The sequence below is a fragment of the Lolium rigidum genome, chromosome 5 (assembly GCF_022539505.1).
Source record: "Lolium rigidum isolate FL_2022 chromosome 5, APGP_CSIRO_Lrig_0.1, whole genome shotgun sequence".
Classification (NCBI taxonomy): domain Eukaryota; kingdom Viridiplantae; phylum Streptophyta; class Magnoliopsida; order Poales; family Poaceae; genus Lolium; species Lolium rigidum.
The window spans coordinates 79,448,867-79,475,040 of NC_061512.1; the positions used below are offsets into that span (position 1 = coordinate 79,448,867).

Here is a 26,174-nt window from a genome sequence, read left to right on the forward strand (position 1 = left end):
TGGAAGATGTCCAGCCTAGGAACAAGGAGCCGGATCCCAACCGACCTACAAAGGTAGCCGGAACCGAACCGACCTAATGACGTAGCCGGATCCATGGAGGCCCATGAAGGTAGTCGGATCCTTGGAGGTCTATGCCAGGAGTCAGATCCGTGAAGGCCCATGAAGGAAGCTGGATCCATGACGACAAGTTAGGAATAGGTGGATCCTTGACGTGCACGACAATGTAATATTCCGTAGTTAGACAACTTGTATTCCGGGTAGGACTCTCCGTGTAAACCCTAGTTTCTGGCGCCTTTACAAGCCGGATCGTGGGAGCCCTAGAGGCAGATCTCGAACTAGAAACGAGACAACCACAACTCATTGTAACAACACGAAAGCGCCCAGATAATTCTAGACAAGCAGCAATAGGCCCTGCTATCGTGCAACATGTTCCGAAGCTGGGTAACTCGCGTACCACCGTCCCGTTAGCACTCCGCCCAATGGCCCCTACTTCTTCCCCTCTTTGTGAGTATCCCTCCTCCTGGGTACCGTTGAATAGGCAACGAAAGTTGGCACCCACCGTAGGGCCTGCGGCGTATGGAGGCCGGAACCGGGAGGGTTCTACCTTCGGAGGCATCGGCGACACATCACCGTGGGGCGCGTCTTGTATGCCGACATCTTTCCGATCGGCTCGTCGGACAAGTGCTGGATTTCGGCTAGGACAGTCCCCGTCAAGCTCTCCATCATCCCGATCGGCGGGATACATATCTTCATCAGCGAGACCATCGATTCCGACGGGAATGCCTTACTAAGTACTGCAGCTACGACCGCCGCTGAGCTGGGCGCAGCTGCAAAGATCGATCTGAGTTGCTAGAGCTTCCTGAGAAAGATTCCGCCTTATATCTGTAAATTTCAAATCCTGGTTTTGGTAGCTGGATCTGCATCTAAATTTCTGTAGGTAGATCCGCACCTATAAATTTTGGTAGCCATATTCGCACCAATATTTTAGTAGACGGATGCATACCTAAATTTTGGATGTTAGGAATTTGGTTCCGCCATATCGATCTCGTCACGTGGCCGAGTTGGCCTGGATCTTTGATTCAGGTCCACCGCCCGTGAGAAGCAAATCGTGGATCCAATGTCAGTTGCGTGTACGTACGAGTCTTCAACTATTCAGCTGGATCGGATTATACGAAAAAAATAATCGCGGTCATGCTGTCAGAATCGGCGACCATCTTGCGGCATGGTTTGTGGCACGGACAGCTTAACAGCCGGATCGACCTGCAACAAAGACAAGATAGTTTTCGCCGGAACTGGTAGGCGGAAGCATATACCATAGGCAGTCTGGATCTAGAGGCCGTAAAAAATAACCAAGCATCGTGGAGCGTATCACTTATTACCTCTTCACGTGAAGCAAAGATCAATCAAGCTGCTACTCCCTCCATCTCAGTTTATTAGTCTTCCCCGTATCCCTAGGTCACCAATTTAACATATATAATTAGAAAATAGAGCATCTAAATTTTCTAATGATATAATTTTTATAACATATAACTAATGTTAACTTGATCAAATTTGCGATTTAGAGATACGTGTACGCCTAATAAACTAAGAGAGAGGGAGTACCTAGAACCTGGAGGTTGCACGCCTGGAGCTGTTGGAAAATACAGCGGCAACATTGCTCGTCGCGCTTAGCGTCAGCTGGAAATTTTGCCTTACGACTATTTTGATCCGACCTTGTTACAGCTGGACTTGACTTCACCTGGTTTAGGCGGAAAAACTGCTACCTTCGTCGCCTCCACCGCACACGGATTTGTCTCCTCCATGACAGACGTTAACTCCGCTCAAAACAGCTATGTTCCTATTTATATTTAATATTTTAAAATTTATGATCATGAGATTAAGATTGGTTCACTAATATCTCGAGTCTTTTACCGCTTTCACTGTTGGTCATATCTTTTTCACGATTTGCCACGCGTTCGTGAAAAACTTTGTACTGTTTTAGCCACCTAAGGCTTCGGTACGCTGGAAAATTCCGCCTTCGGGTGTTAGCTTAACTTTGTTGGCCTACATGTTTTCTGTTGTTTTATGTGTGGATTCCTTATTAATGACATTTCGATACTTAAAGCCGGCCTCTGTTTCTGAGGTTCTTTATTGTTTCGCTATTGAGAGCTATCGCCTCAGCAGATGTTTTATGTTTAAAGTTGCCGTCTCGCAAAAAGTCAAGCATATAAACAAGAAAAATGGATAAACTCTTCAATTTTATAAACAAGATAGTTGAATTTTTTCCGCCTTGACAATTTTATGTTGTTCAACTCTTCAATTTTATGTTGTTCAACTGCTGCATAGTTTCAGCTTCAAAACATTTGTTCAAAGGTTGTTTTTGTTACGCCTTACATTTGTTCATTGAACATGATAAAAAAACAATTTAATACAAAGTGTTTTCATGTTTATGTATCAGGTACATGACGATTGGGCGTACAACAGTCCTCAATTTAAGATGTTTTCAAGCAGGCCTAGCACTCGCGCGAAGCCCAGGGGAAGCTAGCTGGATCCATATGAGAGAAGGTTAGGTGGATACATAGCGTGCACAACTGGAAAACTGGAAAAGTAACTTGAGTCTTGATTCCGCTATGCTTAGATGGAACCAACTCTCAGGGCTGCGATTTGATCTTAGGTGAAAAGTGTGTTTCCTTTCGAGTATCAGTGTTGGAAATTTCCGCCTAAATGCTTGGGATTCACGCTATTCCTAACTCACGCATAAAGATAAAGCTACTATAAAAGCTCCAAGCCAGATTTTCAAGTAAATTCACCTTGGGCGCTCGGGGGCTACATCGGTGAAGTTCTCTTTGGAGCAACAAGCCAAAAAAATTCCACCTTGATGCTTGGGGGCTAAGTTTCTGAGCATCTAGAGTAAGCCAACTCAACGCTCGGGGGCTACGTATGGTTATGTCAAGAAAAATTAGAAAATGGCGAAATCCGGCTAACTAGCCGTATCTGCACCTAAGTTTTGGTAGTCGGATCCGCACCTCAATTTTTGGTAGCCGGATCCGCATCTATATTTTGGTAGTCGGATTCGCACCTCAATTTTTGGTAGCCGGATCCGCACCTATTATTTGGTAGTCGGATCCGCACCTAATTTTTTGTAGCCGGATCTGTACCTATATTTTGGTAGTCAGATCCGCACCTAAAATTTGGCTAGTTGGATCCATACCGAAGATTACGTGAAGTGACCGTTTGATGGAACCTTCAAAGAGTCAGACCATTGGATAATGAAGTTTCCGACCAATACTTGGTTGAAGATATGAAGTTTGGGAGTCCTTCAAGATTCTATGTTATTCGTTCCGACCAAAGGATGAAAATACATGCGCAAACTAAGCTGGACGGAAGAACGGTGAATCTCGAAGAACTTCGGGGCCTAGTGTTGTGGATATGCTAACTAGGTATACAACAACATGATCTCAATTCTGGCCAGCCCGGGTGGCCCAAGGATGGTGGTGATGGCATATGGCCCACCGGGCGGCCCAGTTGTTGTTGATCAAGATGGAAGATGTCCAGCCCAGAAACAAGGAGCTGGATCCTAACCGACCTACGAAGGTAGCCATAACCGAACCGACCTACTGAGGTAGCCAGATCCATGGAGGCCCATGAAGGTATCCGGACCCTTGGAGGTCTATGCTAGGAGTCAGATCTGTGAACGCCCATGAAGGAAGTCGGATCCATGACGAAAAGTTAGGAATAGGTGGATCCTTGATATGCACGTCAATGTAATATTCCGTAGTTAGGCAACTTGTATTCCGGGTAGGACTCCCCGTGTAAACCCTAGATCCTGGCGCCTTTATAAGCCAGATCGCGGGAGCCCTAGAGGCAGATCTCGAACTAGAAACAAGACAACCACAATTCATTGTAACAACGCGAAAGCGCCTAGATAATTCTAGACAAGCATCAGTAGGCTCTGCCATTGTGCAACGTGTTCCGAAGCTAGGTAACTGACGTACCACCGTACCGTTAGAATTCCGCCCAATGGCCCTCTACTTCTTCCCCCCTTCGTGAGGATCCCTCCTCCGGGGTACCGTCGAATAGGCAACGACATGTGCACACCTATTCTATTTGTTTCACATGATCTTGGAAATAAAGAGAAGGATTTGCAACCAATTAAGTAACCATATCTAGGCGAAATAATGATGATTTGGAGTATTAAAGACCTTCCAACAACAACCCACACCAAGCCAAGGAAAAATCGTGAAGTGGCGTTCACAGAAGACTTGAGGACTTGTATTACGGCCAGGGCTGCCCATACCATCTAACCGTACCATGGCGTTGATGTCACCTCGTCAAATATATTTACCCCGTGAAGATGAACTGAGAAGCGAGACACTGAGAGGCGAGACACGGAGCCACCAAAAAACTTCTAAACCTGCCCCGAGAGGGATCCGGAGGGGGAACTCACCGAAGGGGATCCATCACCACCATTGCTTGGGATCATTGGAGGCTAGGACATCGATCTTCGTCATCATCATCATTGGTCATCTCGTTGTAATCCTTAACCTTGAGTTGGATTCATATTTTATTCATTCGACCCCCCATTTTACATCCATAGATTCATTTATGTGGACATGAATACCTTGAATACGACCAAATATAATACACGCATATATATTTATCAGGTGATTTCTAGTACTACATTCAAAATATATTATTCTATTATTAAAAGCAAAATTACTACATCTGCATTTTTAATATGCAGAAATAAAAGAGATACGTACAAACCTCGGGTGAAAATGTGAGATCAAGTCGAGCAGAATTACATATGATTTCTACAAGCAAATAGTTAAGATGAAGTGTTGGAAGGAAACGTACATGCATAGACACATGCAGGCATATGTGTGTGTATGTACAACCCGTTACTACCTCATGCACTTGATTCAAGCTAGACGATTTGGGTTCATATATTGGTACTAGCCTAGCGAGCCATGCATAGCACCATGCAGTTCAAGACTTGAGACCATGCATGCATAAACCGACCACGCCATTGTGAGAATTCTGCCAATCCATCCGTAATTATATGGCTTGGAGTCAGCTGCAATAGGAGGGGTCGGCCCATGCAACAGGACCAGCGACATCAACGGCCCAGCGACACAAGGTTGGAGCCAGGCGACGCGAGACGCATGGGTTTCCAGGCGGCGGCCGTGTCTGCTGTGTCCACGTAACTTCTTAATAAATAGCTAGCTCATCTAGGGTTTAGAATTTGGATTTTAATTAGAATAAAAGTTAGCCAATTGCTGCAACTACGTGTACTTCTTTTGAGGCCAACGTCCAGAACAAGACCGCCTATTCGGAATCCCACCATTATCAATCAAGCTTTCATCTCTATTCGCAATATTCTGATTGCATCTTTAGTTCTTACTTGTTCTCGATTTCAGGTATGAATTAAGACCCTTACTGGTTAGGCTGATCGTGCTCAGTAACTCCCGGAGATTGTCCTAGCGATTGCATTGGCGCACGAGCTTTGCACGTGTAGTCGGATCGTCAAGCACGAACTCCACCAACAAATCGAATAATATATTTTGCTTCTAATAATAGAATAATATATTTTGAATGTAGTACTAGAAATCACCTGATAAATATATATGCGTGTATTATATTTGGTCGTATTCAAGGTATTCATGTCCACATCATTCATGATGATGTTATTTGCCTCCATGTGTGAGTTGATCTATTTGTACTTGGGGAAATGGATAAACCTAGCCAAATTATGAAATTAAATGAAGTTTGTTGATTGTTTAATAAATGTGGTGTGTTGGTTCATATGAACTATGTTGTGTGTTACCACGAAATATTTGCCTAAGGGACGTTGGTACGAATCATCGTAGTATATGGTTGGCTGTACGTGGGCGTACATGTGACATCAATCCGTATCCTCTGTCAATCATGTACATACGAGGATCACAATGACCAGTACCTATAACCATGACCATGAGGAAACCCTTAATTACTGAACCTGCGCGGCATGCGATGGGATAAGGTAGTGGTCATGAGGGATGTGAAACAGTGCTTCTAGGAGCATCCATATAAGGAACCTTGCCACACACATACAAATATAAAAGACAAAATCAACATTCCTCTAGAATTCTTTACCCCTAGAGTTTCAGTTACTTTACTATCATTCACATAGTCTCATTTACTTTAGTTTAATTTATTTTACTTTGTTCATAACTTGTTAAAAACAATTACTTTTATGCTTGCTTCGGATTTAAAGATAACTTACAAGTACTTTTAAGTAAAGGTAACAACAAGCAATAAAATCATTACCAGTCAGCTCCACCATCGATTCGACACTCTTACTTCAAAGAAAAAGTAAGTAGTTGTGTGCTAGGGATGTGCTACATTGTTTTAATTTAGTACGGAGAAAAAATAGCTTAAATTCATCAGTATTTCATATTTGTAAGATGGTATCAATTGTGCGTTTGTGGGTTGGGCTGATACTCAGTGGTTTTTGCCATGCCAACATGCAATGACCTATTTGTGGGGCATGTACGGGAATATGGTTGAAGAAAAGGGCAAGGTGAAATAAAACATTCATGTTTAAATAGGGAAGTGAATCAATGGATAGATGCCACCGTGAAGCATGCAATAGAGCAAACGTATGCAAAATTGAAGAAGGGTGCGGACAATTCTGAAAATGAGTTACGCAAAATGAAGAAGGGCAGATATTTGCTGCTAGAAGAGAATAAGATATGTGAGGATGAAAACAAAAAACTAAAAGAGGAGAAAACGTTGGAATACACCTCGTTTGATATTCTGAAATCTGGGAATGCGAACAAGGATAAGTTGAAGAAGATCCGTCAAATTTATGATGAGTGAGATTTATGTATTGAGTGTATGGGCTCAAGAAAAACAATTAGTAGTCATAAAACATTTATGTGTGAGACTATGTGCTATGAAAACTATTATACGAGGCGTCGACATAGTCTTCATTGCTAAATGTCACACAAACCAAACACATTTATGCATAATTCTAACAAATAAAATGTCATGCCAACTTGTGTTGCAATCATATTTAAAATACAATGTCTTCTTGCGTTGTGCTAGGGAGAGATGCGATATTACGACATGTGATAACTTGTCGCATATAGTAATGCCACATCTCTCACTGACACAACATACAAAGGCATTGCATTTTCAATTTTGTTTCCAACACAAGAGGACATCACAGTTTGTGCACAGTTCTAATAAACAAAATATCGTGCTAGTTTGTGCTGCAAGCAGATTTAAAATACAGTCTTCGTGTGTTGTGTTGGACAGAGATGGGTTACTTTATATGACAACTTGCCACATATTTATGTGACAATTTATCACATAAAGTAACCCATCTCTCACTGACACAACGTACCGAGACCTACATTTTAAAATCGTTTTCCAACACAATGAGACATCACATTTTATTTCTCTATTTTAAATTAAATATGTGTTTGAGGGATCTATTTGGGAGGCACGCTAGTAATTTCTGTCGGCGCTCCTAAATAATTATTCAGACACAGTTGACAAGCGCCTTTAGGGCACCGGTGCAATGCTCTCTTTTTTGGAACGTAGAAGGGTCCTGAAGGACCCGATGGTGCATTAATAAAGATCATCACTGATACAAATTACATAGAGGACGTCAAGAAAACTAGAGCGGTAGACAAGTCCTCCTCTTTTACAAATACTACCTCCGTTTCAAAGAATAAGGCGCACACGTATTTCAAGACGAACTTTGACCATAAAAATTGAGCAATAAAATTTTAATTTTATTATATGTAATTAGCACCGTTGGATTCGTACTGAAAATCATTTTCTAAAAATGCTAATTTCATACAAACAATCTTTATATATTTAAAGTAATTTTTGGTCAAACAAAAAACACGTAAAAAAAGGATGTCTTATTCCTTGAATTGGAGGTAGTAGGACTCTAGAACAAATAGATAAAAACAATCAAGCCATCACCACCGAGCTCGCGCCTAAGCTTCCAATTGCGGTCGGCCAGCCACTCCATCGCCAGGGATGAGACCACTTGGGATGAAGTCACCGAAGAAAGCCGCGCTGGTGGAGCTGAAGGGCCCCCCTTTGGCACTCCAGCCGGGAGGTTAGAGGTGAGATGACGCCGGCACGAGACCCAAAGACCTATCGTAGACGTCATAGCTTAGAGCGGCCGCAATTCGGCCATATGAGTCGACGGGAAGACAACACTGGGATGTCGAAGGGCCGCTGAAGTGTGCAGCAGCTGAACTTCCAGCCTTGCAGATGACCATAGAGCTTTACCTCGCCAACCTCCTCCACCATCACCTCGATGGGAAGAAGAGAGAGAAAGGAATCAACAAATTCGCGAGAATTTGCTCGGCAAGAGACTGCGATCTTATTGGGGAAGGAGCTCCGGCCAGACTTGATCTCTGCCTCCGCCTTCCATGGACATCGAATTGGGAACCAAGTCTTCCGCGTCTCAGCACTGCTCGCCGGCGTAGAGGACGAGCTCTAGAATGGCACCACACCATACGCAACCTAGGCAAACACCAAACGGACCATAACCCTAACCCTAAACCTACACCTACTTTGTACATCACATGCTACGCATCCGTCTCCACGCCGGTCGGGAACGCCGTCGGAGAGGAGCGGGAGCGAGCCGGGTATTCTCTGGCGACTCTCAAGAGGAGCGGAGGTGGGCGAGAGGAAAGGGAGGGGCAAAGACTAGTGGGATGCTCTTGTACCTCCCATTCTCTTCCCATACATTCATTACTTGGAATTATAACTAGGCAAAACTCGGGCCAGGCCAGGCTTCGGGCCAGGCCAAAAAAGCCCGAGGTAGAAAATCTAGGCCCAAGCCTGGGCCGGCCCAAGCGGCTTAAACCATGTTTTGCATCGGCCCAAATTCCGGCCTGGCCCGACCATCCGGCTCAAAATCTCAGCCCAAGCTACCCATACTTCAGTCAGCGGATGCCTATACTTCAGTGGATGTTCAGCCCATTAGTACCGAGGGTCTATATCGTTAATCAATCAAAAAGAAAAAGAAAAAAGCAGTAGTACTGTAGTACAATGGTCACTGACAGCAAGGAAGGCGCAGTTTGTATCTCCATTCCTCTTTCTCAATCGGTGGTAGCGGACCTGCCGATGGCGTCGACGTCAGCGGCGCTGGAGAAGGCTCGCCGGCTACTGGAGGAGGCGGCGGGGGAGTCGCTGCCTACGGAGCAGGTGGACGCGCTGCCCTCCGGTTTCTACGACGCCTTCGTGCTCTGCGGCATCCGCGTCCACGCCGTCGAGCCCGGTCGCCTCCTATGCCACTTCACCGTCCCCTCCCGTCTCCTCGTGAGCCTCCTGCAGATCTAGCCCCTTCCCCGTTCAATTCCTGCTTGATGCTTGCTAATTACTTCAGTAGTACCCCCAGCATAGCTTCCCCATCTATTTCAATTTCATTGGCAACTTTGCCTTCCCACTGTAGGTGAGCAACTTAATTTCAGAATAACTGAGTTAGCCTTTTGCTTCAGTATTCACTCAAACCTGCGTAGTTCACCATCTAAATGTTCAATAAAACACGAGTTGTGCTGCCTCCCGCTGATGGTTGCGGTGTTGATCAATCGCAGAACTCGGGCAGCTTCCTGCACGGTGGTGCAACCGCGTCGCTGGTTGACTTGGTGGGCTCTGCTGTCTTCTACACCGCTGGGGCACAGACCAGGGGCTCGCCACTAGAGATGAACATCTCCTACCTGGATGCTGCATTTTCGGATGTGAGTGACTTTCTTAACGAATTGGGTGTGAATGCATGGCGCGTGATCAATTTACATGGGGTGTTTTCTTTGTATTTCCTACTTATAATCCCCATGACCCAACTGCTATATCATAATTGTATGCTTGTTTGTTGTGCCTGAATGTTGGCGAACACCAAACCTAAATTCAGCGTAGTTTATTATTTCAGAGAAACTACTATAGGTGGCCCTCACAATGTGAGGGCCATCATTATTAGTGTGTTAAAGTTTTACTGTTTTTTGTTGTTGTTGTAAATAGACATCATCTAACTCTCATTACCCCCCTCATTGCAAAAGTATGTGACTGTTAGTAAGGAAACACTTAAATACAACCATGAACATGGCAACAGTGCTCAAGTATGGCCATTATCTTTTTATCTGTGTAACCCAGATGATTTACGATCTCAATATAACTTCGTTAATAACCAATGAAAACAGTGATTGCGTTCTAAAACTAAACATGGCCTGATGATCAAGTTACCAAAGTAACACCTCTTGAACGACTCATTTTTAAGCACTACGCAGATGTATGAATGGTCCAAAATTCAGAAAATCTTGTCAAACATGTAAGTGACAATAAGGAATTTAAAGGCTCAATTAATGGAACATTAATCCAACATCATTATAGGCGGATGATGTGTGGTCATTTTTCTCACAGTTATCTGATATGTTTCTGGTAGAAACTAGGGTTCTACCGAGGCGAGGGCGTAGATTGTAGGGGTGGAAGTGCGGAGAGCGAGAGGGAGGAAGGCGGCGCCGGCGGCAGGGCGTCGTTGCGAGCTCGCGGTGGCGGCGGCTAGGGCTTGGGCGGCGCGGACAGGAGAAGGCCGACTCCTCTGGGAGTCGGCAATAATGATATCTGATTATTGCTTGCTTGATTTAGTCTATTACAACTTGTATATATAAGAGAACTAGCGAAACCCTAATCTGCTAACTGGGCTAAGCCCCTAACTAAGCTTGGCCGGTTGGGCCAATGGGCCCCCTCCGGCGGTAGACCAGACCGGTCATAACATCTCTCCCCGCTCGCGCAAACAGCTCGTCCTCGAGCTGGTAGTCCGGATAATGCTGCTCGGAACTCCTCGCGGGGCTCCCAAGTCGCCTCCTCCTCGGAAAGGCCCTCCCACCGCACCAACAAGTGCCACACATCACGACGTAGTTGAGCGCGGAGCACCTTGGCCGGGACCGGGCAGCGGACGACCCTCGGCCGTCGGCGGAAGTGGTGGAGTGGCCACCGGCGGGGCACCGCGATAGGGCTTCGGCGAGGCCCACGTGGAACACGTCGTGAATGCGAGCCCCTCCCGAGCAGCCGAAGCCCGTACGCCATGGTCCCAATCCGCTCGACGATGATGAAGGGCCCCGCATAGCGCGGACCAAGTTTACGCTTGGCACGCGGGTCGAGGGACCGATGAGAGCGGTGCAACGAGCGAAGCCACACCCGATCACCCACCGCATACTCAACCTCCCGATGTCGCCCGTCATAGTAGTGCTTGGCGACTCGTTGAGCTTGGACAAGACGCTGCCGCACCTCGGCCAGCATCTCGTCGCGAGCGCGGATGAGCTCGCCAGCTGCCTCCGTCCGCGCTGTCGATGGATCCACCGGTAGGATAGGCGGTGGAGGTCGACCGTAGACCACCTCGAACGGCGTGGCACGCAGAGCGGAGTGGTAGGAGGTGTTGTAGCAGTACTCCGCCCATGCAAGCCAATCCACCCAAGCGCGAGGACGATCACCTGTAACACAGCGCAAATACATGGCGATCACCTTATTGACCACCTCGGACTGGCCGTCCGTCTGAGGATGGAACGCCGTGCCGAACCGGAGTTGGACCCCAGCCATGCGGAAGAGGTCCCGCCATACGTGCCCAGTGAACACCGGATCTCGATCACAGACGATGGACGAGGGAAACCCGTGTAGGCGGACGATACCGTCGAAGAAGGCGCGGGCCACAGACGCCGCCGTGTAGGGATGGCCAAGCGCGATGAAATGGGCATACTTGGAGAAGCGGTCAACCACCGTAAGGATGACAGACTTGCCGCCCACCCTCGGAAGGCCCTCGATGAAGTCCATGGAGATGTCGGCCCACACCTGTGAAGGAACGTCAAGCGGCTGCAAGACACCGGCTGGACGCAAAGTCTCCGTCTTGTTGCGCTGGCACGTCTCACACGAACGCACCCAATCCTGGACCATGGCCCTATCGCCAGGGATGTAGAAATCCGCGCGAAGGCGATGGAGGGTCTTCTGGACACCCTCATGACCGGCGGAGTGCGCCAAGAGCAGCACCTGGTGGCGGAGGTCATCATGGTCGGGGACGAACACGCGGCGCCCGTGGAGGAGAAGGCCGTCGGTGACGCGCCAAGGGTCGTCCAACTCACCCGCGTCGAGCTGCTGCCGCAGCAGCTGGGCATCCGGCGCGGCCACCGTCGCCTGGCGGATGCGGTCGAAGAGGACGAAGGAGGGACCCGAGCGGATGCAGAGCAGGTGTCCGTCCGAGTCGCCCTCAGTGGCGTCGGGATCGGCGTCGCGGCGGGACAGGGCGTCGGCCACCGTGTTGAGGCGCCCCGGACGATACTCCACCGTGAAGTCGAAGCCAAACAGCTTGCTGATCCACCGGTGCTCGGGGCACCGTCGACGGCCCGCCGGTCCAAGAGGAACTTAAGGCTGTAGTGGTCCGTACGTACGCGGAACGAGCGCCCCCATAGGTAGGGGCGCCGGTGGCGGACGGCCCGGACCAAGCCAATGAGTTCTCGCTCGTACGCCGCAAGCTTGAGGTGGCGTGCGACAAACGGCCGGCCGAAGTAGGCGAGCGGCCCGTCACCCCGGTGAAGGACGGCACCGAACCCCGCCCGGAAGCGTCACAGTCGACGATGAACGGCTTGTCGAAGTCCGGCATCTGGAGAACGGGGCCCGTCGTGAGGGCCCCTTGAGGGCCTCGAAGGCAGCGGTAGCCTCGTCGTCCCAAGCGAAGGCCTCGTGCCGCAGCAGGCGCGTGAGCGGCGAGGCGATGAGGCCGAAGTCCCGGATGAACTTCCGTTAGTAGCCGGCGAGCCCCAGGAACCCGCGGAGGGCGCGGGGTGAACGCGGCGTCGGCCAGGCGGCGACCGCTGCCACCTTGTCCGCATCCATGGCCACCCCGTCGGCGGAGATGACGTGACCGAGATAGGCCACCGAGGTCGTCGCAAACGAGCACTTCGAGCGCTTGAGGTGAAGTCGATGCGCTCGAAGCTCGTTGAAGACGATGGCGACATGCCTGCAGGTGCTCCGCCCATGATGCGTCGTAGATCAAGATATCATCGAAAAAACCAACACAAAACGACGTAAGTATGGGCGAAGGACATCATTCATCGTGGCTCGGAAGGTCGCGGGCGCGTTGGTGAGGCCGAAGGGCATCACCACGAACTCGAAGTGGCCATGGTGTGTCCGGAACGCCGTCTTGGCGATGTCCTCCGGTGCATGCGCACTCGATGATAGCTCGAGCGGAGGTCGAGCTTGGTGAAGAACCTCGCGCCATGGAGCTCGTCAAACAGCTCGTCAACCACCGGGATCGGGAACTTGTCCTTGAGTGTGAGGGCGTTGAGGGCGCGGTAGTCGATGCAGAATCGCCACGTGCCATCCGACTTGCGCACCAAGAGCACCGGCGCGGAGAACGGGGACGTGGAGATCCTGATGATGCCCGCCGCCAACATGAGCGCGCACTGGCGCTCCGGCTCGTCCTTCGCAGCTCGGGGGTAGCGGTATGGGCGCACGGCCACCGGCGCCGACCCGGGAAGCAAGTGGATGCGATGGTCACATGCTCGTGGGGGCGGCAGGCCCTGCGGCTCCTCGAAGATGTCGCCGTGCTGCTGCAGGAGGTGCGTCAGGAGGGGGTGGTCGGCGTCGTCGGCCCCCGAGACTAGCTGGAGCTGCGGCGCGGGAGATGTGCCCCCAAGGCCCTCCCAGCGGATGTGGCGTCCCTGGCGCCAGAAGGTCATCGTCAGGGCGTCGAAGTCCCAGAGGATGGGTCCGAGCGTCCGCAGAAAGTCGACGCCAAGGATGAAGTCGAAGCAGCCCAAGTCGATGCCGGCGCACGTGATGACGAAGTGCTCGTCGCCGATGGTAAGGGGGACGTGCTGGACCACCCCATGGCAGTGGAGGCGGTCACCGTTGGCCACGGTCACGCGGAGGGTATCCCCACCCGTCGGCTGGAGCGCGAGGCGGCGCATAGTGGCGGCGGGGAGGAAATTATGCGTAGACCCCGTGTCCAGTAGCGCCACCAGGGGCTCGCCCTGGATGGTGACCGGAAGCAACATCGTCCGCTCGTGGCGGATGCCGGCGAGCGCGTGGAGGGACACGACGAAGGCCGTGGCAGCTGCGTCGGTCGGTCCGGCCATCTCGGATGCCGCGGCAACCGGCCCGGCCATCGGGTCGCCCTCCTTGACGTCGACGGTCTCCAGGTAGAAGAGGCGAGGGCACACGTGTCCGGGCGTGTATGGGTCGTCGCAGTTGAAGCAGAGTCCCAGGCGGCGGCGTTCGAGCTGCTCCGCCGGGGTGAGGCGGCGGAACGTGCGTGTAGGCGCGGGGGCAGGGCCAGCCGGTCCATGTGGGGCGGGGCGGGTGGCGGCCGCGGCCGGAGGAGGAGGACGGGCGGCGCGGGCGCCGCGGGTCAGGGGCGTCTGCTGAACCGCCTGGGCGCGACGCTCATAAGCGCGCGCGTAGTGCATCGCCGTCTGGAGGTCCCGCGGGGCCTGTAGCTCGACATCCACGCGGATATGGTCCGGGAGGCCACCAATGAAGAGCTCGGCACGCTGTTGGCCCGTCACGCCGGGCGCATGGCAGGCGAGGGCTTGGAAGCGGTCGGCGAAGTCCTGCACCGTGGTGGTGAACGCCAAACGCCCAAGTTCCGCCAGGCGGCTGCCGCGGACTGGAGGGCCGAAGCGGAGGAGGCAGAGCTCACGGAACCGGTCCCATGGAGGCATGCCACCCTCGTCTTGCTCCAGGGAGTAGTACCATGTCTGGGCGGCGCCGCGGAGGTGGTACGAGGCGAGCCACGTCCGGTCCGAAGCCAGGGTACGCTGTCCCCGGAAGAACTGCTCGCACTGGTTGAGCCGGCTGAGGGGTCCTCGACGCCGTCGTATGTGGCGAATTCCAGCTTGGCGTAGCGTGGGGGAGCGAGGCCGGTGGCGCCCTGGGCGGGGTACTCCGCGCGACCAGCGGACGGCTCGGCGAAGCGGGCGGGCGGCGGGTCTGGGAAGGACGGCCGCGGAGGGTCCCCGGCGGTGGTGTAGACGGGGGATGGCGCCGGTGCGGCCGAGTGGATCGGCGGGGGCTCCGTCGCGGTCACCCACGCAGGGAGTCGGGAGGGCGATGGCGGGAACTGGACCCGCTGGATGGGCACCCCCTGGGCCAGCGAGGCGGGGCCCGGGCTGGGGGCCGGCGGCCAGGACGCCCATGGTGGCGGCGGTGAGGCCGGGGGCGGAGTGGGCGCTCCCTGGCCGGGGAGGGCTGTCGGCGCGGCCGGGTATGCACCGAGGGGTGGCGACAGGGACCGGCGTAGTCATCCCCTGCGTGCCGATGAGGTACGGGCGGATGCCCCGGACGGCGGTGGCGAGGTCGCGGATGGCCGTCGACAGCTCCTGCTGCGAGAGGAGGGGGGCGGCGCCGGCGACATCTGCCAGGGGCGCCGCGGCGCCCGTGGAGGGCGGCGGCAGTTGCGCGGCGGCGGAGGAGGCCGGCGGCGTCTCGGAGGCGGCGGCGGAGGTGGCGGTGATCTGGCCCGAAGACATGATCGTAGATGTCTCTGATACCAAATTGGTAGAAACTAGGGTTCTACCGAGGCGAGGCGTAGATTGTAGGGGTGGAAGTGCGGAGAGCGAGAGGGAGGAAGGCGGCGCCGGCGGCAGGGCGCCGTTGCGAGCTCGCGGTGGCGGCGGCTAGGGCTTGGGCGGCGCGGACAGGAGAAGGCCGACTCCTCTGGGAGTCGGCAATAATGATATCTGATTATTGCTTGCTTGATTTAGCCTATTACAACTTGTATATATAAGAGAACTAGCGAAACCCTAATCTGCTAACTGGGCTAAGCCCCTAACTAAGCTTGGCCGGTTGGGCCAATGGGCCCCCTCAGGCGGTAGACCAGACCGGTCATAACAGTTTCACTAACAGCAGTGGAAATACAAAAGCTATGACTCAATTCTTACGGCCTGGAAGATAAGCATGTTAGGGTGGTAGCTTGGATCAGGTCCCAACAAGAATGGCCACCAGATTCTGGGTGCAGACAACAAGCCTTCCACAAAATGGCTATCCAAATTCCCACTAATGCGAATGATATGCTGCTACAATGCTACATATATTTTTAAATCTTGGCGATACAAATGAAGTCACAAAAAATTAGATAAGAACATCAGGTGCTAAATTATGCTTCGATGAAACTGAGCCTGTCCACTGAACTCTTCTTGCATTAACCAGTGAAATTCTCTAACGAAATGGATGGCATAATATGCAGGTCAGTTTGGCAGTATATGAACACATAGAGTGTTCCTGACACCAAAGAGTGAAAATTAATGCATTCTGAGCACTTTCCAAATATCATTTCTTCTCAGGTGCACCTGAGATAGCTGAACTCAAAATATGCATGTCAATTTTTATACTTAGTTTATTTGGAATCTCTTGCTATGGGGCACGCTATCAATAAGGTTCATATGTGTTAAAACTAGTACCAGGACTCAAAGTTGTTGTGTCCAACACCGGTGAACAATGGAGAAAAGCCGAGAATAGGGAGGCGATTAGGTGTTAATGGGAAAATTAAAGACTACCTAAGGCTGGTTTTTCTGTAATCTGCACTTAATTGAGAGCCCTTGGATGTAGTATTACGGACAGACAGGCTCGGTTGTGTCAAACGTGAGTGGTGCTTTTTTATTGGTATATAGATAATAGAGTAGATAAGCTCAGTTACATTATCTAGTGCTGCTGTGTTGAAATTTGATGACTGACAGTGAGCCCAACATAGTGTATATTCACCAAGAGCCAATAATTGCTATATTCAACAATTGTACTGCACTCTGCGAGCACCAGATAGAGATGCCACTGAAGACGATAAATTGTTGTATACATGGAAAATTCCGTTTAATTATCAGTTTTGGTGTACCAAGATTTGTTTAGTTTATAATTCTTGTTAAAAATTCTCTAGTGCTAAAACCTAACCAAGTTGCAGTTTTATTCTAAAGTGTATGGACGAACATGTCAATCTTGAGACAGAAGTTAAGCTGTTGGAATATCAATGTTTCTTTGCATAAGTTCTCTTGTATTGTACAATAATGATGACACCCTATGTTGTCAATTGTAGGAAGAGATTGATATCGAGGCCAAGGTTCTGCGTGCTGGAAAAGCAGTAGGAGTGGCTACTGTGGAACTAAAGAAGAAATCTGGCAAAATCATTGCTCAAGCCCGCTACTCCAAGTATCTTGGTCCGTCTAGTAAACTTTGAAGGTGTCCTTTCCTTGTAAAGCTGGAGGCCTGTAATTGCCCTTGTTTACTTGGCAATCTCTATGTAATAGAATAATGTTGTCTACTTGTCTTGGAAACGAAAGCATGATCTACCAAAAAACAAAGATATGGGAATTATTTCAAAATTTTGTTCGGTTATCCGGTTACCAATTTCTTTCCCATGGACGAGTCCATGGTGGAAGATGTGCCCCAAGTTTTTACCTCAAAGAGAAGGATCTCCCTTCGTGGAGAAGGAAGTTCAAGAAACTATCATCCAAATGGAACATAATATAGCTTCGGGGGTAGATGGGTCCCCACCGAGTGTTATCAAATGTTTTGGGAAGTGATTAAAGGGGATTTTGATGGCTTTGTTAACTGAGTTCCAGCAAGGAACATTGTCTTTGTTGTTGTGAAGTGTATATGTGGATTGCCTAGCCCTTTCCATCAGTTCGGACTTTTGGTTCAAGTGGCTAGTGCATGAAGCTTAACATGGTATCAGAGCCCAGGTCTCGAGTTCAAATCCAGGTTTTCGCAATTAAGCCTAAAAATTGATGTTGCCCCCCTTTTTAGCCACCGCTGTTTCGGTGTGCTCTTCTTCTTTCACGTGTTGACTTTCTCTTTGAAAGATCGAGATGCCCCCTAGAGGGGGGGGGGGGGGTGAATAGGCAATTACAAACTCTTGCGGATTTATCTTGTATGAATGCGGAATTAAATTATCGTTTAGTTTACAAGCACAAACCCTAAATATGCTAAGCTCAACTAAGTGTAACAATAGCAACTAGAGCTAAGCAAGATAGGCACAAGATATATGTAGCACAGGTGATAGCAAGATATATGTACTTCAAGCACGATGGCTATCACAAGGAAAGAGAGCTCGGGTATAGAAATAACCGAGGCACGCGGAGACGAGGATGTATTCCCGTGTTCCCTTGCTTTGCAACAATGTACGTCACGTTTGGAGGAGTGGAGGTCCCACGAAGGATTCCCCGCGCCACGAAGGCTCACCCTATTCTCCGAACCACACCCACGAAGGATAATGGCCCTTTCCTTATGGTTAGCTTTTCCTCCGCTCCGGAGATGGCAAGCTCCACAACCACTTCACAAGCTCCACGAAGGAGAAGCCCGGGCCTCTTCACAATCTTCTTGAAGAGATCACCGGAGCACCAATCACCAAGCCAACTAGGAGGTCACCCTCCAAGAGTAACAAGCTCACGGTCTCTCACTCGAACAAATCGTGGTGGAGAGCTCAACACTATGCAATGATGCAAAGCAAGAACACCGGAGGTGTTCAAGTCCTTCACACTCAAATCCCACCAAAGCAACGAATGTTAGGATGAGATTGGAGAGGAAGAACAAGGGGGAAAGTCAACCAAAGACTCCAAGATCTAGATCCCAAGAGATTCCCTCACTTAGAGAAGAAATGGTTTGGTGGAAGTGTAGATCTAGATCTCCTCTCTCAAATCCTCAAATATGAGCAAGAATGATTGGAGGAATCAAGGGGGAGAGCAAGTTCTTCAAATAGCAACAATGGAGGTGATAGAATGGGAAGAACTACTCAGCCCAAGGTGGAAGAAGGGCTATTTATAGCCCAAGAGCAAATATAACCGTTGGGGAAAAGTTGGGTTGAGTCAGCCGTCGAGGAGGCCGGTCAACCGGGTCTGGGACCGGGCCGTCCGGTTCAGGACCCGGTCAGACCGGGCCACAGACCGGGCCATCCGGTCCACAGACCGGTCGACCGGGCTAGTGACCGGACCAAGCTGAAAAGCTTACTGGATAGTGCCCGGATGGCACCGGTCCAGGGGCCGGTTTGAACCGGGCCATCCGGTCAGACGGCCGGTCACGCCGGGCTAGAAACCGGACCAAGATTAAAAGCTTACTGGATAGTGCCCGGATGGCACCGGTCCAGGGGCCGGTTTGAACCGGGCCATCCGGTCAGACGGCCGGTCACGCCGGGCTAGAAACCAGGCCAGCAGGAAATCATGTTATACAAAAACTGTGATAACTTTTGTGTCCGGACCCCGATTGACATGAAACCAATTTTGTTGGAAAGATAACGACGAATAGAACCCCAACAAAAACTGGAAATATGGAGACTCCTCACAGAACATTTTAGATGATTTTAGAGAGGGAGTCTCCCACCGTTAAGAAACAGTGAAGACGTCCAAACTCGAAAACGCAATAGAAGATGCATGCGGATTCCGTTTTCGATGAACTTGGGCTTGTTGTAAAGCTAGCAACAAGCTCAAGAACCTCTCACAGAGAAACACCAAGAAGCAATAGGGATATGCAAAGTATGCAAAGGATTGAGCTCCCTAAGACGATGTGATCAAGTTACCCAACCGAAAGCCCCTCTTAATAGTGCGGCTATCTATCCTATAATCCGGTCTCCCAACATCCACCTTGAGACCGGTAAAAGGAAAACCTAGCAAGTCCATACCTTTTCCTTGCGCATCCCGCTTGATCTTGATGATAACTCTTCAAGCTTCACTCAAGCCGGAATGCCTCACTTGATCAATGTTGCTCCGTGAAGACTCAGAAATACTCCCCCATACACTATGATGGGAAAGCCCTATTGATGCACATCTTCACATGTCCATTATCACCAAATGGACGGCAAGCTTCAAGCATGTGATTCACTCAAGATGCTCATCTTGAACTTTCCCAACTCAACCTTGTATCTTCTCATACTCACATAAGATAGAGCATGGCTAATATTGAGTTCCACATAAGAACTCCATCTTCATTTCTTCTTCTTGATCATATCACATATATATCTTCATACCGATGATCTTGATGCCAATACACAAGGTATACCTTTATCTTCATGGCATCCATACTTGAATCCAACACATGGAGAGCAAGTAGTACCTATGGAATATTCCTTCATATAAACTCAATGAAAACATTAGTCCATAGGGGTTGTCATTAATTACCAAAACCACACATAGGGGCAATGTACCCTTACACTCTTCTCCCGTCACACGCGAGTGGGGGTGTTGTGAAGTGTATATGTGGATTGCCTAGCCCTTTGTTTCAGCTGAACTTTGAGGTAATTACCCCTTCTCCCTCCCCCCCCCCAAAAAAGATGATGTGGTGCTGGTAAACGTCGTGTCGGCCCATTTGAGTTGAATGTCAGTTTAAAGATTTTCACAAAAATGGGTACCAATTTGAATAACAAAGATCGTTCACATTATTGTGGGGCCAACTCACACAGGTTTAATACTAGATCAGACTGAGACTATGCCAATGTTCCAATGCACAGGATATGCTGATGACCATTTTCGATATGAAGGAGGAGATGAGGCTGCGGATTATTGCGTTACTTTGGCAGTGGTGGACGGCGAGGAACAAAAGAAATGCAAATGATGGAGAGAGGACAGTGGATGAGGTTGCCTTCCAGGTGCGAAGATGGGCAATGAAATTCTCTGAATTCTATGCACACAAGGGAGTCAAAGCCAGGCAGCCCGAGGAGGTAAGAAGATGGCTACCGCCGGCAGGACATGATCTGCTCAAAATCAATGTTGATGGAGCTTTCTCGGACAACCCAAAAAGAGGGGGGTGGGGTTTTGTCATCAGAGATAGAATGGGCCAAGTGGCTGGGGCAGGAGCGGGTATGATCGACTTTCCTCAAAGTGCTATTCATACTGAAGTGGTGGCTTGTATACACGCGCTCGAAGCGGCATCGAATTGGGGGATGACCCGGATTATAGTGGAATCCGATTGCGAAGTGCTGGTGAATGCTTTGAACAAGGCCGACTACGACAGATCGCCGATTGGGGTTTTGGTGAGGGATGCAAGAATGCTTGCTAGACTAAACTTTGTTGCTAGCTCTTTCGTCTTTTCCAAACGTGATTGTAATAAGGTAGCGCATGCGATAGCGGCGCTAGGAGTTTCGGGTATTTATAGTGAAGGCCAGTTCTGGCCAGACGCTGTTCCCAGTGATGTACTGGGTTTGGTGGCTAGCGAATTTGCTATGCCTATAAGTTAATTTTTTTTCGATAAAGGATGTTTTATTATTTTTGGGAAAGCAATTACATCCAGCCTCTGCATAACCAGGATGCACATAGCCGTTTATGAATATCAAGTCCAAAAAAGATGCCAAACTAAAAAACTAGGCGAAATACATATCGGAACGATGAATCGCAAAACTCCTAATGTGTGGGTGGGGTTTCAATCCGTAGACTATGCTGCCACCCATGTAGGGAAAAAGTATCCCTCGCCGTAGCCTCCAATCGTGTACAGACCTCCGTAAATAGGTCTCGGTTCTCCATACGCTGAAGAGGTAACCATGAACGAAGAATCCATGTACATCTGTAGATGACCTGCAACAAAGAGGAGTTAATGTCATTAAAAATCTTGTCATTTCTACTCAGCCATAGCGTCCAGATAACTGCTAGCGCCCCCACCCTAAGAAGCAACTTGAACCTTGAATCTATACCATGATGCCAATTACCGAAGACATTGGCCACACTAGTGGGAGGATACAAGGTAGATGCTACTTGGATGACAGACCAAATAGATCTCGCAAACTGGCACTGGAAGAAGAGGTGTTTAATAGTTTCATCATGATGACAAAAAACACATCGAGAACTTCCTTGCCAATTCCGCTTAACAAGATTGTCTTTGGTGAGGATGACTCCTCGACGAAGGTACCATCCAAATATTTTTATTTTTAATGGTATCTTCATCTTCCAAATTTTCTTATTATTATCAACCGGTAAATCAGAATGAATTATGGCGGTGTATAAGGATTTTACCGAGAAAGAGCCATCTACATGTAAATTCCACCTAAATTCATCTGGTTCAGGCGATAGGTTAACATCCCCCAACCTATGAATTAAAGCGTTCCATGTCACTAGCCTTTGTCCTAGCAAAACACGTCGGAACGTCACATTCGGTGGAGAGGTAGCCATTACTGTGACAATGGTATCTCCTTTGCGACGAACGATACTATACAACGCAGGATACTGTTCACTTAGAGGTGCATTGTCTAACCAAGCATCTTCTCAGAAACGTATATGTGCCCCATTCTTAATTGAGAAAGTACCATGACGAAAAAAGACATTTTTTGACGCCATTAGACCAGCCCAGAAGTGTGAATCTCCAGGTTTCCAAACCACCTGAGATAACGTCTTGGAGCCGATATACTTTCTCCGAAGGATAGTTTGCCAAATCCCATCCTCGGTAAGGAGCTTAAAAAGCCATTTACCCAGCAGGGCTGTATTCTTGACTTCCAGGTCATGAACACCAAGCCCGCCTTGATCTTTGGGACTACAAACTACACTCCGTTTAACCAGTCGATATTTCTTTTTCTCGCTATTCCCTTTCCAAAAGAATCTGGATCGATAATAATCGAGTTTATGCAGAACTCCTTTTGGCAAAAGGAAGAATGATAACATATACAGTACCATATTTGTCAGTACCGAATTAATGAGTACCAATCTTCCTCCCAGGGATAGCAATTTGCCTTTCCAGCTACTAAGGCGCTTCTGTAATCTTTCTTCTACTATTTTCCATTCAGCGATCGTGCGTCTCCGGTAATGAATCGGAATACCCAAATAGCGAATGGGAAATTGGCCTTGCCCGCAACCGAACAACTCTGTATAGAGAGCTGTATCATCTTGGGCATCACCGAAACAGAACAATTCACTTTTATGGAAATTGATTTTCAATCCCGACAACTGCTCAAAAGCCACCAAAATTAATTTTAGGTTTTGAGCTTTTTGGAGATCATGATCCATAAACAGAATTGTATCATCGGCATATTGAAGGATAGATAAACCACCATCAACCAGATGAGGAATCACCCCTTCAATTTGACCATCAGACTTGGCCCGCTCTATGAGTATATCCAACATATCCGCCACAATGTTAAATAACATCGGTGATACCGGATCCCCTTGGCGTAACCCTTTTCGTGTTTGGAAATAATGGCCGGTGTCATCATTAACCTGAATTGCCACACTACCTCCATACACAAAATCATTTATTAAAGCACGCCATTCAGGAGAAAAACCTTTCATCCTGAGTGTCTGTTGTAGGAAAGACCACTTGACCTTGTCATAAGCCTTTTCAAAATCTAATTTTAAAATAACCCCATTTAATTTCTTAGTATGCATCTCATGTACCGTCTCATGCAAAACCGCCACTCCATCAAGGATATTTCTTCCTTGCATGAAAGCGGTTTGAGATGGCCGAACTACATGATCCGCAACCGTATTAAGTCTAATGGTGGCCACTTTCGTGAAAATCTTGAAACTTACGTTTAAAAGGCAAATAGGTCTATATTGTTGAATCCTTTCCGCCTCATTAACTTTTGGTAACAAGATTACTTCACCAAAATTTAGACGAAATAATTCTAGTTGTCCAATATGCAAAGCACTGAACAAATCTAGAAGATCCACTTTAATAGTATCCCAGAAGGTTTGGTAAAACTCCGCTGGAAAACCATCAGGACCTGGTGCTTTGTTGCATTCCATTTGGAAAATAGCCTTCTGCACCTCTTCCTCTGAATAAGGTGCAGTAAGTAAGCCATTTTTCTCAATAGAAACTTGGGGTATGTCGGCTGTTAAGTCCTCATCTAGGGAAAAAGAGCTTTCATCTGGAGGACCAAACAAGTCTTTATAATAATTAGTAATGTAAGATTTGAGTTGCTCATGACCTTCAATCAACCCTTCATCTTGAATAAGAGAATGAATACGTTTTTTCCGATGTCTCCCATTGGCTATACCATGGAAATATCGCGTATTTGAGTCTCCTTCCAAAATGAATTGGGCCTTGGACCGTTGGTACCATTTGAGTTTCTCCTCGCGAAGTAGACTCGCCATCTGCGCATTGGACTGGTTCTTAATTTCAATCTCGTGCGTAGTCAACGGTCTTACCTCAGCAAAAGCCTCAAGCTCATCAATCAAGGTTGATAAGCGAGCCTTTTCTTTCTCAAGAATGCCTGTCATATGGGTAGCCCAACCAGAGAGATGTCTGCGCATTGCACGCATCTTGTTATTCCATCTCAAGATTGGAGTACTACCACCAACTGGCCTTTCCCAAACCGTCTTAACCATCTCATGAAACCCTTCTCTCTGGAACCAGCCAAGTTCAAATTTGAAAGGCCGCTTACAAACAGGTCTAGGGTTCCCAGTAGTTAAGAGGATAGGAGCATGGTCAGACAATTTTTTAATACGTTCTAGTGCACGGACAGACACCATGGGGTATTTATTCTCCCATTCGGTATCCATCAACACGCGATCTAGTTTTTCGTATGTGGGCTCAGGCAAGCTATTGGCCCAAGTAAACTGTCGACCGGACATAAACACCTCTATCAAGTCAAGACTATCAATGACAGCGTTAAACAAGAAAGGCCAATGTCCAGCAAAAAGACCTTTATTTTTTTCATGAGGAAATCTTAGTAAATTAAAATCACTACCGATCAAAATCGGGTATGGATTATCTTTAGTAAGATTTACCAACTCACATAAAAAGTCAGCCTTAAAAGCGTCTTGGGCAGCACCATACACAGCAACCAGACTCCACATGAACCCATCAGCCTTATTCTGAATGTCGAGCTTAATGTGATACTCGCCATCAGAACTAGCTAGACCAGTCATGGTGTCTATGCAGACGCCAAGTAAAATGCCCCCAGACCTACCACGAGGTGGGCAAACCACTGAAAGTTAATCCCTCCCGATAAACGGTCGAGAAAACTCTGTGAGAAATTCCGCCTACCCGTCTCCGATATTGCAATAAAATCTAAATCATACTCTCTACAACCATCGGCAATGTGAGAATGCTTAGCCAAGTCACCAAGACCTCTGCTATTCCGAAACATGCCATTCATTGAGAAACTATTTTAGATTTAGACCTCTTGCAATACCTACGAGACTTCTTACCAGGTGAAGACCTAGAACCACGTGTTGAAGCTTTTAGGTCATAAACTGAACTAAGCTCCGAGTGTTCTAAGTCGATCTCTGAGATATTACCAATGATAGCCGAGAGAAGCTGACCATCTAGGATGTCATCCTCTTCATCATCGGCTATGACGGAACGTTCGAAACAACCGTTAAACTGTCAAGTTCTGTCTGTCTCAACACATTAGCCGAAACCGAGATCTCATCAGATGTAGTACCCAATGAGACCCCAAGACTACTCAAATTAGACGAAATACGTGAATCTGAAAAAGAAGTAAAAGACTTGGAAGGTTGTTTCAAAAAAAAATACCAATACCTGGTCGAGACATCCTGGAACCGGAAGGGGCAGTTGTCCTATAGACACATGGACTCAACGAACATGAACTAAATGAGTACAAGGCCCATGTAGGCTTTGCCCTCGAGACTCGAGTTGATGAGGTTGAAGCAGGACACGTCAGGGAAATGAACAACATAGCTTGAGGAAAACATAATCATGGTGGTCGATTAAAGTGGGATGAATTACATGGCAAGAAACATTTGGGAGATAATGGTGGAAAGATATTAGCTTCGATGATGATTTGGGTTAGTAGTGCACCATCGTATGTTGGAGTGACATTGCCATTGGTCAGTGGCTGATCCAGGACTTAACACATGGGTTGGGTGCCATACTTTAAGTGCAAATTTCATTTGTCATTGAAAACACCACAAAATGTGACACATAGGCTCAAAATTTGTCAAAAGTACTCCCTCCACCCCATTAAACTTGTCTGAGATTTATTAAAATTTAGATATATCTGGCTACTATTTAGTATCTAAATACATTCAAAATTAGATAAATCTCAAACATGTTTCATGGGACGGAGGAAGTACATACAAATAGTTGAACATTACATGTATGTTGGAGCTAGTGGAGCTCCGCATGTTGGAGTGTGGAGCTCCGCATGTTGGAGTGTCGTTGCCACAATGGCAACGACAACGGTGATGTGTGATGCTCATGGCGTTGAGTAACGTGTATGACTTTCTTGTCTTCTCTCAAAATGTTTGCTTTTGGATGATTTTTTCTTTTTT

General features: G+C 48.4%; 1 protein-coding gene across 1 annotated transcript; it reads left to right on the forward strand.

Moving 5' to 3' along the window:
- The first annotated feature begins 9,015 nt into the window (after positions 1-9,015).
- Positions 9,016-17,356, forward strand: LOC124653942 (acyl-coenzyme A thioesterase 13-like). The gene is made up of 3 exons (XM_047192998.1): positions 9,016-9,312; positions 9,588-9,731; positions 17,063-17,356. Exons 1-3 carry the CDS (start codon positions 9,043-9,045, stop codon positions 17,201-17,203), a joined length of 555 nt encoding a protein of 184 aa, XP_047048954.1. The 5' UTR covers positions 9,016-9,042; the 3' UTR covers positions 17,204-17,356.
- The last annotated feature ends 8,818 nt before the right edge of the window (positions 17,357-26,174 follow it).